The sequence below is a fragment of the Aspergillus neoniger genome, assembly GCF_003184625.1.
Source record: "Aspergillus neoniger CBS 115656 unplaced genomic scaffold BO87scaffold_19, whole genome shotgun sequence".
Lineage (NCBI taxonomy): Eukaryota > Fungi > Ascomycota > Eurotiomycetes > Eurotiales > Aspergillaceae > Aspergillus > Aspergillus neoniger.
In genome coordinates this window covers 681,040-694,590 of record NW_020291147.1, presented here as the reverse complement: position 1 = coordinate 694,590, position 13,551 = coordinate 681,040, and the positions used below count along the sequence as shown (strand labels likewise).

Here is a 13,551-nt window from a genome sequence, read left to right as displayed (position 1 = left end):
GGTGTAGCCAATCCCGCTGACGGCCTTACCAAACCACTGGATCGGGAACCATTCCACGCATTCAGACACCTCCTACGGATGACCCCCCTTCCCACTACCAGCACCACCGCCGCGCATCCCGAAAACGATGTTTGAGATACGAAAAATTGCCTATCTAGGAAAGGAATATGACTTCAACACCTCGTTCAACGCTCCCTCGCCTAGGGGGCCGTGTTGAAGCAGTAATACTAGTAGCCTCGGTCACGTGACCCCTACATACCAAACAACCCCTACTTCTACCCTCGCTGCGCAACCCCTAGATAGGAACACAACACACAAAAAAAACAACTCTCTGCCCTTTCTTTGCTTCCTACGAGTAGACGTTCCAACATGATATTATTTGGTTTGAAGATGAGTAGAAGTGGACTTGTGTATTTTCCGTTAATTGTCTGTGAGTCTGTTGGTTAATACTGGGGAGCATTTCTGCAGATTATATATTGTCTTCTGACTCCTCCGTGGTAGCTGTAACTGAAGACAGGCTTACTACATGATCGACATTTAGGCCCGTAAGGCGTCCAGTCAGTTAGCCAACGGAGTGAGTCCAAAATAGACATGTTCCAGACGCCTGACGCCTAAGCTGAAAACAGCTACATTGTTCACCCATTAAAGTTTAATGATAGACGGAGATATACGAAGTCTGCTGCGCTGTTCATGTGCCGATTGGTGAGGGTGGATAAGCGTGGGTAGATCGATCTGCAATTTGGAAGGCTGAGTAGACCCTTGGAGGCCTGATCCATAATATTCCTTGGCTTGTATGAACAACCCATCGTGGATTTCAGCTGCCAAGGGTTATGGTTGACAAGTGAGCATGAGACCGGCAATTCAACTTTACTGATAGTAAAGTACTAGTGGCTCTTGAACGTAAATGATACCTGATTATTCAGGCTCAACATGTAAGGCTGTTGTCTAGATTTGACCGAGGATGTTTGCACATGTGTACTGTTTGCATCATCACCAAACAACAGCTCCAAAGGTATCCACCTTCACATCACATCACATCCTGTCCACCAGTACAGCATAGACATCATATCCCGTCGCTATATTCCTCCCTGCTGCACTATATACTATATATAACCCTTCTTGTGCAGCGCATCCCATCCTATAACACACACCATGGCCGACGGCGGAGGCTGGAGCACAATCGAGTCCGACGAGGTACGCAACCGATACATAGAAACCAAACGCAACCAAAGCATCAAACTAACAAGCAAACCATCAATCAGGGCGTTTTCACCTCCCTCATCGAGAACCTCGGCGTCAAGGACGTCCAATTCGAAGAACTGATTTCTCTCGACGCAGACACAATCCGCTCACTAAGGTAACCCCCATACCACCTTCCACCAGCACCTCACCTCATCTCATCCACCACACCCACTAACATCTACCTCTCACCCAAACCCAGCCCCGTCTACGGCGTAATCTTCCTCTTCAAATGGACCCGCGAAACGCAACAACCATCCACCTCGACATCCTCAACGACCTCACCCCCCTCCGGCACCTACGACACTGACCCATCGCCTAACCTCTTCTTCGCGAACCAAACGATCCAAAACGCCTGCGGCACACAAGCCATCCTCTCCGTGATCCTGAACAACGACTCCTCCTCCTCTTCCTCCTCCTCCAGCAACCCCTACCCCATCAACATCGGTCCCGAGCTCCACTCCTTCAAGGACTTCACAGCGGGATTCCCACCGGACCTACGCGGCGAAGCGCTCTCCAACTCCGAATTGATCCGGAGCGCACACAACGCGTTCGCGCGCGCCTCGCCATTCGTCGACGAGACCGTGCGGAATAACCAGGACGAGGAAGGGGATGTATACCATTTCATTGCGTACACGCCTGTTGATGGGAAGTTGTATGAGTTGGATGGGTTGCAGCCGCATCCGATTTCGCATGGGGGGTGCACGGCGGAGGAGTTCCCGGAGAAGGTGATTGAGGTGTTGAGGCAGAGGATTGCGCGGTATCCGGAGGGGGAGACGAGGTTTAATCTTATGGCTGTGGTGAGGGATTTGAGGGTTACGGCGAAGGAAATTGGGGATGTGGAGGCGTTGGAGAGGGAGGAGAGGAAGAGGAGGGCGTGGGCTTGGGAGAATACGTTGAGACGGTCGAATTTTGTGGGGTTCATTGGGGAGGTGTTGAAGGGGGTGGTGGGGATGAAGGAGAAGCAGGGGGAGGGGAAGTATGAGGAGTGGGTGGAGAAGGCGAAAGGGGAGACGCAGAGGAAGTTGATGAGGAGGTAAATTATGCCTACTATTCTTATACTGTCTACATAACTCCGAACATCAAGATTCTACCTAGTAAATCCGTTGAGATTCATAACTATGACATATCTATGTACAGTGGCAAGGCCGATGTCTGTTGAAGAATCGCTTCGTCATTCATGTCATCCGACTCATAATCGTAAAAGGCAAGATATTATTAAAATGGGCTTAGTAGTCGATCATGCGAGATTTGATCACTTGTACCAGAGATTCGGGCAGCTCATCCTCTCGGATGATTTTCAGCGCCAGCAAATCGGACCAGAAGAACATCGCACGGTCCTGCGCATAGGCAAGGTAGTCGAACTCTTCGGCTTCGTCCACATCAGCATCGACTGGCGGAGTCCCGGTGGAATGGTTCACTTCAGCTGTCACGTCTGAATGCACCCCGTTGCCATTGGTACCATGGTGGCCGTTTTGGGCTTTAGCTGCGGCTTCATCTGCTGCGATACCCTCCTCCATGCCAGGCACCTTGGCCTGCACGATTCCCCAGGCTACCCACTGCGCGGAGTTGAGTACTCGCCACAACCTGGTTTGTCGTGCGTAAAACTGGATCTTAGCGCTGGTGCTGTCCTCATGCGCTTTCTCGATGTCGAACCGAGAAGACACGTCCACATCCGGACCGTCATCCAGACTCAATGGAGCTAGTGATGAAGTGTTGGTAGAGAGGCCTCGCATCAGCGGGGTGATGGAAGGGGAGGTTTGCTCGCGCAATCCGGGTCGATGGCTTAGATACGCTTCAATGAACTGATGCTGCTGTTCTGGACTCGGATAGCGGCTAGTGTCGCAAGCCCACGACCGCTCCGCATCATGGTAGTTGTAACACCATTCAGTCTATTGGGTCAGTAAAAGACTTCCAGTCATTGAGAAACATTTGACTTACGAAATGGTTGGCAAACTCAATTCCTGGAGTGTTGGCTGACGCATACTCGAAGTCAATGACAACTAGCTGCTTATGCACGTTCTCAGGCCGAAGCAGCGGTGATTCGTGGCTGGGCTCCATCCGAAGCAGATTGCCATATTGAGTCTAAATCATTAGCGCAGTTCCTGGGAAATGGGAATAAATCACCTACATCATTGTGCGCAAACACCAGCTGTCGCTTTATTCCTTCCATGCCTCCACAGCTGGACAAAAGCCACTTACGATATCCTTCAACTGCCTTTCTGAAGGAGGGCCAGGGAACACCGCAGACAAAGCCTCGCCGACGCCACGCTTCGGATGCTGCTTTGCTCTTGTTGTGCTCAGATCGGATCTCCTTGTCCAGCCAATTGATTACTTGCTCGCAGCGGTCTACCCACTTATCCCAGTTCTTAAAGACCATGGGCCCTCCTTCCCTCTCATCTACAAGGAGATCAATTCCATCGTGCAGTTCCCTCATTCGCTTCGCGATTTGTTTCATAGTCGGAGGATCGCGGAGCTCCTTGGGTGTAAGTGGGCGAGCTTCGAAGTACTCTTCAAACCTCCCGTTGTTGAATATACCCAACACCTTCGGGCCAATATTCTTTCGGCCTAGACGGCGGAGGATTTGAAGCTCGTTATCTCGGTCAATCAAGTGATCTACTTGTGGCCCGTAGATACGCAGCAGTAGCTTCCTACGGAGAGTTAGCTTCTGGGTGATGTGTGTGATGTAGATAGGGGCACTTACGGTGGGGGTTTTCTGGGTACCAGTGAGTATGATCCATCTTCGGCCTTGGGCACGGGGATATTCTGTGGCGGTGTAACTACATATACGGCATTGGTTAAGGCACCACTAAGTCGTACGACTCCGATATCAGCTGCAAGTTCCATGGGAAGCTTTCGCCATCCTTTCAGCTGCATGGTGTGAGTGAGACGAAGAATTTCACTCTTGAACAGCGCCCAGGCTTCTTTATCCTTTGCGCGTCTCGCACTGACACTGTTCTCATTGTCGTCATCTTCAGTACCACCACCACCGCTATACGCGAGGGTTTTTGAGTTATCCAGCACTGCATCCACGCTAGGGGCGGCTGCGTCGTGGTCCGAAAAGTCGGACTCGGACGCAGAACCCCTACGCAACCCTTTGGAGTATTGACGACGCCGACCACCGGATCGTCGAGCGAGGTGTACAGAGTCTGTTCCTTGCCGTGAAGTGGCGTACTGAATGAGAATCTTTTCCAGCTTGTCGAGTGCCATTGCGGCGTCGGCACCAGAAGTCAAAGGTCTTTCCACAAGGATGCTAGCGCCGTCATCATCGTCATCGTCACCATCACTGGCAACACCATCCATGGCTGAATCTGTAGCCCTGTGAGACCTCCGTTTGGATTTTTCGCGCTGAAGCCATTCGTAGACTTGGGCGAAAAGGCTATTCTGCGGGTCTTCCTCGCCATTTTTCGACATGCCATCTTTTTCAAGGCGATGCGCGGGCTCAGTAATAACGCTGGATGTTTGACTACTTAGAGAAGCCGGCTGGTGAGTAGGCAACCTGGCTGCCAATTTCTTGGGTGCGGGCACACGATGTCTGAAGGCATTCCCTTCTGACCCAATTGCAGAAGACTCGTGTCCATTTGTGTGGTGATGCCTCTGGGGGGAGACGTTCAAACCAGTCCCCAAAATAGGTTGTGGTCCTTTAGATGACAGGTCAGAATCCATCAACACTTAAGGGGGTAGTCCAGACAGGGAAGGTTAAAAGACCGCAAGAGGGAGGGGTTTAGGACGGTAGATCGAATACCAGCAGTCGCAGTGGGCTATGAGATCATTTGGCCCGGAAGCAGAGCCTCGGAGAACCTACGACTACGGGGTTGTGGGAGCCCAAGGAAAGGGGGAATGGGTTGACGGGAAGTTAACCAAGAAAGGAACCTACCATCAAAATCAAGACCGGAAAGACCGGTCTGGTCGGTGACTGAGGGCATGTCCAGACAATGGCGAAGCGTACGTTGAATTGGAGAATAGAGTGATCTGGTAACCCATCCAAGGCCGTAAGTGCGGGAAGCAGATCACTTTGCGACTGGACGTGGCGTAATCGGCACCTGGAAAATGGCGGAGAATTTGGAGCTGGGGATCCTCCGTACTATATGCCAGGTCCGTGCGGGTACACTGGGAGAAGAACGGATCACAGGAGTTGGAACACTCAGGGACGGCCCAAGGTGGTCTTTGAGAGAATAACTGGATAGTGGATGGATTGATGGAGTTGACACTGGCGAACGGAACTGGAGGGGATAATGGATTTGGGGCACACAGGGGAGGGAAAAATGCGACCAAGTGGGGACAGAGATAAGTAGCGGTCCAGCAGAGGGAAAATACGGTCGGAATCCGATCCCGTTCGTCACTTTTCTTTTAAGAAGCAATGCTTGAGAAATTCGCAATGAAAAGGACGTTGAAGCCGAACAAATTCAAACCACACCTGGAATGGACAACAAACGTGGTGACGGCCAAGGCGGACAAAAATTGACGACAGATGGCTGAGTGGCGAAGGACGGTGTGGGTGTGGCTTGTCGAAGAAAAAAGAACGATCGTAGAGGTTGAGCCGCGAAGGTGGAAAATGATGGAGCATCGAGGAACGGGGAATCAACGTGTGTGTCTCAGGTGACTTGGCAGTTTCCGCCCGTCAAACCCACAATAATCCAGGGTCTGCTGCTATGATTCAATCGTTCAACAAAAAGGTACCATGTTGCCTCAGCCATGCTCAGCTAGAAACGCCACAGACGCAGCCTGCTAAGGGGACACCTCTTGTATGTGGACGGTGAATATTGTAGCTAGTTTGGTGGCACACGACACCTGGTGTTTGCCCACCTCCTGGTCTTACTCGACTAGGACCAATCCCGAGGCATTGTTTAGACCAAAGTATGGGTCGCGACCGGGGACTGAAACGCTGTTGTCATTCACTCGCACACCGGGGGGAGATAAGCAACAAGCAACCTGACCGCAACCTCGGGATGATGAGCGTGAAACATCATATGTAGACGCCCGTGCTTATACTCCGTAGAAGAGACTGGCATCGTTTCATCAATCTGGGTGTAGATCAGGCATACTGCATTGAGTCGCATTGGGGGAAAAGCCTTGAGTGTGCCACTTAGATTAGAAGATAGATAGTCCATCTTGACACAGGAAGAAGCATTTGTTTGCTTTACTCCGTACAAACGGTCAACGGTAGAGGCCCACATAGTGGTGTCTCCATCGATGATCCTCAATTGTTGTCACCGTTATTGGGCCGGGATGAGATTTTGTCGCACAGGGTCACTCTATGAGTTTCATACTTGAAATCGCAGTCGCAACGGGCATTCTTTGCTTCACTTGTCATGGTTCCGTTCACTCTTATTGTCTCGGTGGGAAAGTGAGAGAAAAGATGAAAGGAAAGAAAGAGGGGTTGGCGAGGAGGGGGAAATAAGCCACATCTCCGGAATGTATTCCTGGCTGCCCGTCTTTTCAGGCATTACTGCAGGCCGGCCTGATTCCAGCGCGATCTCGTCATCTTGGTCCAATGATATCTCACACTTCATAGTGTTCACTACTATGGTCGGGTCAACTTTCATTCTCACTATGATGCTATGATCATATTTTATCGCAAATTCTAGGCGAGAAGCTCAGGATTTACAGTGGACGTGCTACGACATATGCCGACATATATTCTTTTCCTAACAAATAGTCTAGTCATCAATTCAACTTCTTCGCCATGTAAACTCGCTTCCACCCTCTATTATCCGCACGATGTGTCTCCGCATAGCCCATCCGTGTATAAATGGCTATATTCTCAACCATCGTCTCGTTAGTATGCAGCTGAAGGGTGTGATAGCCTGCCAACCGAGCCGACTCATCAGCGAACTCTAAAAGCCTGCGACCTAACCCAGTACCCCGTGCAGACTCAGCGACGGCTAGATTATCCACTATCATGAAGCCCTCCTTGGGGACAAGCAAAACGGTACCCTTTATTTCACCGTCTCGCTCGATCACGTAGACGACTCCGTCTTTGATCAGTGCAGTGTAGTCGTCTAGCATCGGCTGGGGCTTCCTTCCTATGCGAGCGATGTAGATAGAAAAGGCTTCTTGTATGATTGCCTCGATGATGGGTTGATCGTCGGGCGTTGCTTGTCGGATACTGGTAGACATTCTGTGTCTGGTCCGTCCTCTCCTTCGATTTGATGGATCTCTTGTTCTTGTGGCTTGATTTGGGAGGGTTTGTCTTCGTAGCAAATGAGTTAGTATTTGCTTAAGAAGTGAGTATTACTTTCTTACTCAGTGTGGAGATACCCATGAATGCAGTAAATGTACTGCGATCTGTTCTCGTTGCGGGGATGGCTGTGACTCAATCCATGTCGGATTCGGAAGAAGCTACGCGCTACTACAGTGGTCATCTTGAGCTAGTGGTTAATCCGTCCAATGATGAGTATAGTTACATGTAAGCCTCTTGTATTTGTGTCAGCATGTCTATATCGTCTATAATCTCGCTATGTAAATAAGCAGGGGTAGTAGACCAGCTACTCTAGCAGAAATCTAGTTCCAGCCATGGAAAATTCTTAACCTCCCGCTTGGTCTCGAGTCTGTAGCCACTTCCTAGTGGTATGTGACACTCCACACCTTATAGCCGTCCCGGGAGTGTTTGGTAGAGTTCATCTGCAGGTCTCCTTGACCGTCCAGTGTGATAGCAGTCGAGTTGACATACTGCAGACCATATCCGTGACCATTGCCCAGGAAGGTAATCTTCACTTCTGCAGCATCGCCCCGGCGACCAGCTGGCAGCAGACTTCCGTGTGGGCCAAGCCACTTGCCGTCTAGTGCACTGGAGAGTTTGAATAACTGGCTCTCTTCGCCGCTGGAATAGTGAATGACCCATCTCTGTTTCTTGTCACTGTGGTCCAAACGCGCTGCGCTGCTGCTTAACCTGGTTGTGTTTCCGGTATTGGTGAGTGCATACCCAGAATTCTCGAATACGAGGTACCGTCCCTCAGTCAGGTAGCCGACAACCTCTTTGTATCCGTCCTCGAAAAACAATGACTCTGTCACATTCTGCTTCCCATATGGTACAGGAGGACGGGGCTCTGGGAACGTCGCTTCGCAGTTGGATGTGCCGACGTAAGAGCCTGAGGACATTTCAGGCTCTTCAGCCTTTGGCAATTTTGGGAGGCTGGTGTCGGGCTATTTCATGGATTAGCTCGATATCAATGTGGTGGACAGAGGGGGATGGTCGTACATGGTCTAAGTCCAGTGCATTGACGAGGTCGGACATATGTTCCCGGCGCCAGTGAACCATTTCTGGCGTCTGCACATTCTCATAGCCCCTCGCCGTAAGCCACTGCTCCAAGAACAGAATTTGAGAATTATGATCCGACCTCTCAGTGAAGACACGGTTGCCACGGGTCCACGGGGACACCATATAGAAAGGTACCCGAAGGCCTAAGAAGTCAGCATGAATAATATGACATGGGTTGATGGCGGGACTTACCAGGTCCAACATATAGTTTTCCAAATACGCCATAAGGATCCTCCATCCACTCACCCGGTGTACCTTCAGGTGAGTGGAAAGGAATGACATGGTCTCCGTAACCACCAGATTCTATCATATTGTTAGACTCGCTTAATAAAGAGCTAATTAGTTGTGGCTTACCGTCGTAGCTTATCATGAGCAGCGTAGAATCGTATTCGGGGCTACTTGTCACAGCATCCACAACCTTCTTCTGCAGCCAGGCACCGTCCTTGGGCATATACGGTGGGTGCTCTGACAATTCCGCAGGTCCAACAATAAAGCTGATCTCTGGGAGGGTCCCGTTGGCAGCCGCTTCATAGAAGGTTTCCAATCCCAAAAACGCCATGCCTTTCTCTACGAGCGGTGAGGAAGACGAAGCGTTCTGATACTGCTCAAACCGGACCAAGGGGTTGTCGTCAAAGTTGTCTTTATCCTGGTAGACCTGCCATGAGACGCCTGCCTCTTCGTAGACTTCAAAAATTGTTTTCCACTTGAGGGGATAGCAGTTGATATCAAAGCTATCGCACCCTAGAAGTCAACAGTCAGCTAAGTTCCAACGTATGACATAGTGTATGAGTAGCCGGAGGAGACGTACCAGGTGTTACATTGTTGTCGATATATACGCCGCCTTGGTCGGGCTTCTGAGGGCCTCCAGGCACATTCACGGAGCCGCTCACGAGGGTAACACGGTTTGGATTGGTAGAAGTTACTTGAGACTCCTGTAGGATATTAGACATAGCTTTGACAACGTGATAGCAGAAAGTTACCTGATACATATCGCCGGTCGTCCAACCCTCAGCGATAGCATAATGAACAGGGATGTCGTCTCTCTTGAAATAGCCCCAACTCCAGGGTGTGTTATTGCGGGCCCAGTGGTTGTTCAGTCCTCCGTTGAGGGAGGCATGGCTATCCTCGTAACCGTTATCTCCCGCTGCCATGCACTGGATCGCGTCTGTCGTGTTCCCTCCTTGATAACCTAGATACCAAGGGAGGAGGGTTGTCGTAGCATTAGACATGTCAGGATCGACTTGTCTAATACTCTTATCAGCACAAGACCTCGAAAACATACGAAAGCACACTGACTGGTACCAAACAGGTAATCCATCTGGATTCACCTGCACGTTTGGGTCGTTGAATCCTCGGACGCCTGCCATTGTGCCAAAGTACTGTACACAGTTATTAGTTCTGCCTAATTTCGCTGAGCTCAGGTAGACTTACACTATTCCATGACCGGTTCTCTTGCATAAAAATCACAACATGCTTGATGTCCTTTAGTGAACCGGCAGAGACTGACCTACTCCCGAGGAGCAAAGCCAAGGCAGTAGAACCAAGCAATAACATTATGAAGCGGCTAGTACACTTGGGAGTGTTGTATGATGTAGCTCAGGTGCATTCCAGCTGCTTTATATATTTCGAAAATCTTGAGCGATAGTAGGGACTCTACATGGTCTAGGTCCAGACAAGACTACAACACCGAACAGTTGATAACCCATGAATCCCGACGCATCCATAGTATCCCAACTGTCTGGGTCGTAAATACATCTGCCAAAGTGGGACGTAACATGGAATAATGTTTGTCATTGCAGATCGGATTCGACGAGCCATTATTTAGGCCGCGCTAGAGCGAAGAGTGATCGTCCTCTATGGTGGGTAAAGTCTGATCCACTTTGGATGGAGGTGGATGTTTCAGAAGTTTTAGGACATCTGCTTACAAGAATACATCAAGAGACAGTGTACTAAGCGGAAGATGAGTCTTCATGGAAGGGAATCTGGTTGGCCGGTATGCGGGCACGTGTAGCGAACGGCAATCTGTCCGACTGGCTTTTTTGCTCATGAACAATTTTTCTGGCTTCCCATCCTTCTCTCTCCCCTTCTGGACTCCCAGAAACTAAGTTTTCCATCGATAATCAGTCAGCGGTGGTTTAAAGATGGCGGTCTTCACGGTGGGCCTTTTTGATATATCCACAATGGCAACAGTCTCTCTATCGGCTAATATCAACACCGCCGTGGCCCTGGATATCGGCATTGTACCTGAACCCATTGACCAGAAACCAACTTTGAGTCCAATTTGAGTTTGAAAAGCTGGCAGCAGGCAGGGTGGCAGTCCATACAAAAGCCACCTGTTTGGCCGAACCTTGGTTGAATCTTGTTTCAAAACATCGGTCAGTGGCGGACCTGAACATCACTTACTCAATCTGTTCATACTGACAGGTACATGTATTCTGCAGTTTAGCCACTGTTTTGTTTCTGGCCCCACATGTATTCAAAATGGCTCATAGTCATGATCCGGGTTTAAAGACACATGGGGCTCGAAGAAGCATGCTGGGTCTGATGGGAGATGTGGAAGAATGCAGAACCACCTACCAGACTGTCAGAAGATGAAAGAACAAGGGAGTATTTTGTTAGACTCGCAGCAGTCACCGTCGTTGCGATTACGACGATTGCCATGGGGTATTGTATTGTATCCGGCTACTATATGTGGCCTGATCCTTCTGCTATTCGTGGCACAAATTTCGCGGCCAAGCCCTCTACAACGCTTGATTCCATCGAGAGTCTCGAATAGCCAGATACATCCAACGGTACATGGGCCCGATGTATCACGTCCTTTGATCGAGCTCCATCCGGGGGATCATGTATACCGCAATCCTTCAACGCAACATCATGACTGGGTAGTGACTGCCGCCCATCGACGCCCGGATGGAGTGCTGAAAATGGTTTATTTGATTAATGGTAATTCTTATTCTCTTTATTACGTCAAGCCACATACTTATGTACAACTTAGATCTTTTTCCTGGACCGACGGTTGAAGCACGATCTGGTGACCGCTTGATAGTAAACGTGACCAATCATTTGGAGGAAGAACCAATCTCCATCCATTGGCATGGAGTACATATTGAGAGTAAGTCAAGTGCTTGGGCATAGGCTGGTCTGCTTGACTAACAAATCATTTAGATGCTATGGATGGAGCAGTTGGTGTGACACAACGTCCTATCCCTCCGGGGTTCACGTTTACCTACAACTTCACGATTCCCGCAGATCAAAGCGGTACATTCTGGTACCACGCTCACTCTGGCCTTCTCAGGGCCGATGGCCTATATGGGGGGCTCATCGTGCATGAACCCTCTTCTAAGCCAACAGTCCGGGGACTGTTGGCTCGTGCAGATCAGCAGGAACTTGCCAGCTATGATAAGGACATCCTACTCTTAGTTGGGGATTGGTATCACCGATCGGCAGATCAGGTCTATTCCTGGTATATGCGTGCCGGGTCGTTTGGGAACGAGGTTAGTCTTGCCATATTGTCTTGTTGAGTACGACAATTAACCCGAAACAGCCCGTCCCAGATTCGCTACTTATCAATGGAGTGGGTCACTTTGATTGCTCTATGGCTGTCCCTGCACGGCCAGTGGACTGTATCCTTCGACAAATGAATGTCTCATACCTGGATGCGAAGGGAGATGCAACGTATAGAGTCCGAGTGGTGAATACGGGGTAAGCTGTACGCCTACCAATAATCAGAAATAATAGCTGACTGGCAACTAGCTCCGTTGCAGGATTTGGGCTAGGTTTTCAGAACCGAAAATTTACGCTCATTCAAGTGGACAGCATTGATGTCGAACAACAAGATTCAAGTTCAGCCGGTATACTTTACCCGGGCCAGCGTATGGACATTATACTCCGTCCGAGTCCAGACGAAACTCCAAGCTCGTTGACGATTGATCGAGATAAAGAGTAAGTCTTGTCCGGTACCATGGTTCAAATTGCGCTAACAGACGGTTAGATGCTTCAGGTACCCCAACCCAGCTCTGGCATCTGTCCAGACTTTCGATATAAAGAACTCACCGAACAATCGGTCGCCAACTATATCTCCATCAAACATCTCAATATCACTCTCCGAAGTCGCCACGAGAAAGTCCCTTCTCTCCGGCCTCCCCGCCAAGGCGCATCAAACCCACGTGGTGTACACTAAGATCGAAAAGCTCTCCATAAACCATAACGTACCCTATGGATTCTTCAATCGAACTTCATGGAGGCCTCATATTGACACACCACTCATTGATCTTCCTCGCGAAGAGTGGGATGAAAATCAGCTCGTGCTATCAACAGGATCAACTACATCCCGTCCCCTGTCGTCCGAACAAGACCCAGACTTATGGATCGACCTAGTAGTCAATAATCTAGACGATAGTGGCCACCCATTCCACCTGGTATGTTTCCTCCTCGCTGTCGAACTGGTCTTTTCAATCAAGCTAACATCAAACAGCACGGCCACCACTTCTACATCCTAAGGACCTACCAAGCACCCGTAGGTTGGGGCGCCTACAACCCTTTCACAGATGCCTATCCACCCGGTCTAGCTCCACGTTCCGGTAGCTCATCAAAAACAGATTCTCCATATGACCTATCCCGCGCACAGCTACGAGATACAGTCTATATCCCCAGCCGCGGGCACGCAGTCTTGCGCTTCCGAGCAGATAACCCAGGTATTTGGTTATTCCACTGCCATATTATCTGGCACCAAGCGAGCGGGATGGCCATGCTGTTGAAGATAGAGTGAGGCATTTAGAAATACCTGTATATACAATATAACCGAATCAATGAGAGACTCCATTCACTTGAACCAGTATTGCACAGAAGACCTTATCAACCCTGCATTTGCTTTATTAAGCCAAAGAAAGATGCCTCTTTCAACAAATACGGTTGTGTAGTGTAATGGTTATCACTCTGGATTCTGATTCCAGCAATCCCGGTTCGATCCCGGGCACGACCTTTTTTGCATCTTTTTTTTCCACCTGACATGTACATATGGCATGTATCTTTTCTCTAATTTCAGCAGGTTT

General features: G+C 49.7%; 5 protein-coding genes and 1 non-coding gene across 6 annotated transcripts; 3 read left to right on the top strand and 3 right to left on the bottom strand.

Moving 5' to 3' along the window:
* Window positions 1-991: 991 nt before the first annotated feature.
* BO87DRAFT_416648 (putative 26S proteasome-associated ubiquitin C-terminal hydrolase) lies at window positions 992-2,279 on the top strand (the record flags this gene model as incomplete). The annotated part of the gene is made up of 3 exons (XM_025626765.1): window positions 992-1,194; window positions 1,263-1,357; window positions 1,442-2,279. The coding sequence occupies exons 1-3, from the start codon at window positions 1,153-1,155 to the stop codon at window positions 2,277-2,279; spliced, it is 975 nt and encodes a 324-aa protein (XP_025479125.1). The 5' UTR covers window positions 992-1,152.
* A 189-nt stretch (window positions 2,280-2,468) lies between these two features.
* On the bottom strand, window positions 2,469-4,905 carry BO87DRAFT_310334 (putative choline kinase; the record flags this gene model as incomplete). Its single annotated transcript, XM_025619503.1, has 5 exons — window positions 2,469-2,659; window positions 2,702-3,131; window positions 3,181-3,324; window positions 3,371-3,890; window positions 3,944-4,905. The coding sequence occupies 5 exons, from the start codon at window positions 4,903-4,905 to the stop codon at window positions 2,469-2,471; spliced, it is 2,247 nt and encodes a 748-aa protein (XP_025479124.1).
* A 2,001-nt stretch (window positions 4,906-6,906) lies between these two features.
* On the bottom strand, window positions 6,907-7,541 carry BO87DRAFT_407411 (GNAT family N-acetyltransferase; the record flags this gene model as incomplete). The annotated part of the gene is made up of 2 exons (XM_025626071.1): window positions 7,486-7,541; window positions 6,907-7,432 (listed from the first exon to the last, which is right to left on the bottom strand). Exon 2 carries the CDS (start codon window positions 7,357-7,359, stop codon window positions 6,907-6,909), a length of 453 nt encoding a protein of 150 aa, XP_025479123.1. The 5' UTR covers window positions 7,360-7,432; window positions 7,486-7,541.
* A 168-nt stretch (window positions 7,542-7,709) lies between these two features.
* Window positions 7,710-10,054, bottom strand: BO87DRAFT_437762 (nonhemolytic phospholipases C family protein; the record flags this gene model as incomplete). The annotated part of the gene is made up of 8 exons (XM_025627867.1): window positions 7,710-8,385; window positions 8,441-8,643; window positions 8,693-8,803; window positions 8,855-9,241; window positions 9,309-9,432; window positions 9,481-9,745; window positions 9,797-9,879; window positions 9,932-10,054. 8 exons carry the CDS (start codon window positions 10,052-10,054, stop codon window positions 7,804-7,806), a joined length of 1,878 nt encoding a protein of 625 aa, XP_025479122.1. The 3' UTR covers window positions 7,710-7,803.
* Window positions 10,055-11,091: 1,037 nt separating this feature from the next.
* Window positions 11,092-13,268, top strand: BO87DRAFT_310418 (multicopper oxidase family protein; the record flags this gene model as incomplete). Its single annotated transcript, XM_025619505.1, has 8 exons — window positions 11,092-11,443; window positions 11,496-11,612; window positions 11,666-11,994; window positions 12,045-12,078; window positions 12,118-12,202; window positions 12,254-12,442; window positions 12,501-12,918; window positions 12,975-13,268. The coding sequence occupies 8 exons, from the start codon at window positions 11,092-11,094 to the stop codon at window positions 13,266-13,268; spliced, it is 1,818 nt and encodes a 605-aa protein (XP_025479121.1).
* Window positions 13,269-13,409: 141 nt separating this feature from the next.
* Window positions 13,410-13,481, top strand: BO87DRAFT_t154. The gene has a single exon. It is a non-coding gene; the product is annotated as a tRNA-Gln (tRNA).
* Window positions 13,482-13,551: the final 70 nt, after the last annotated feature.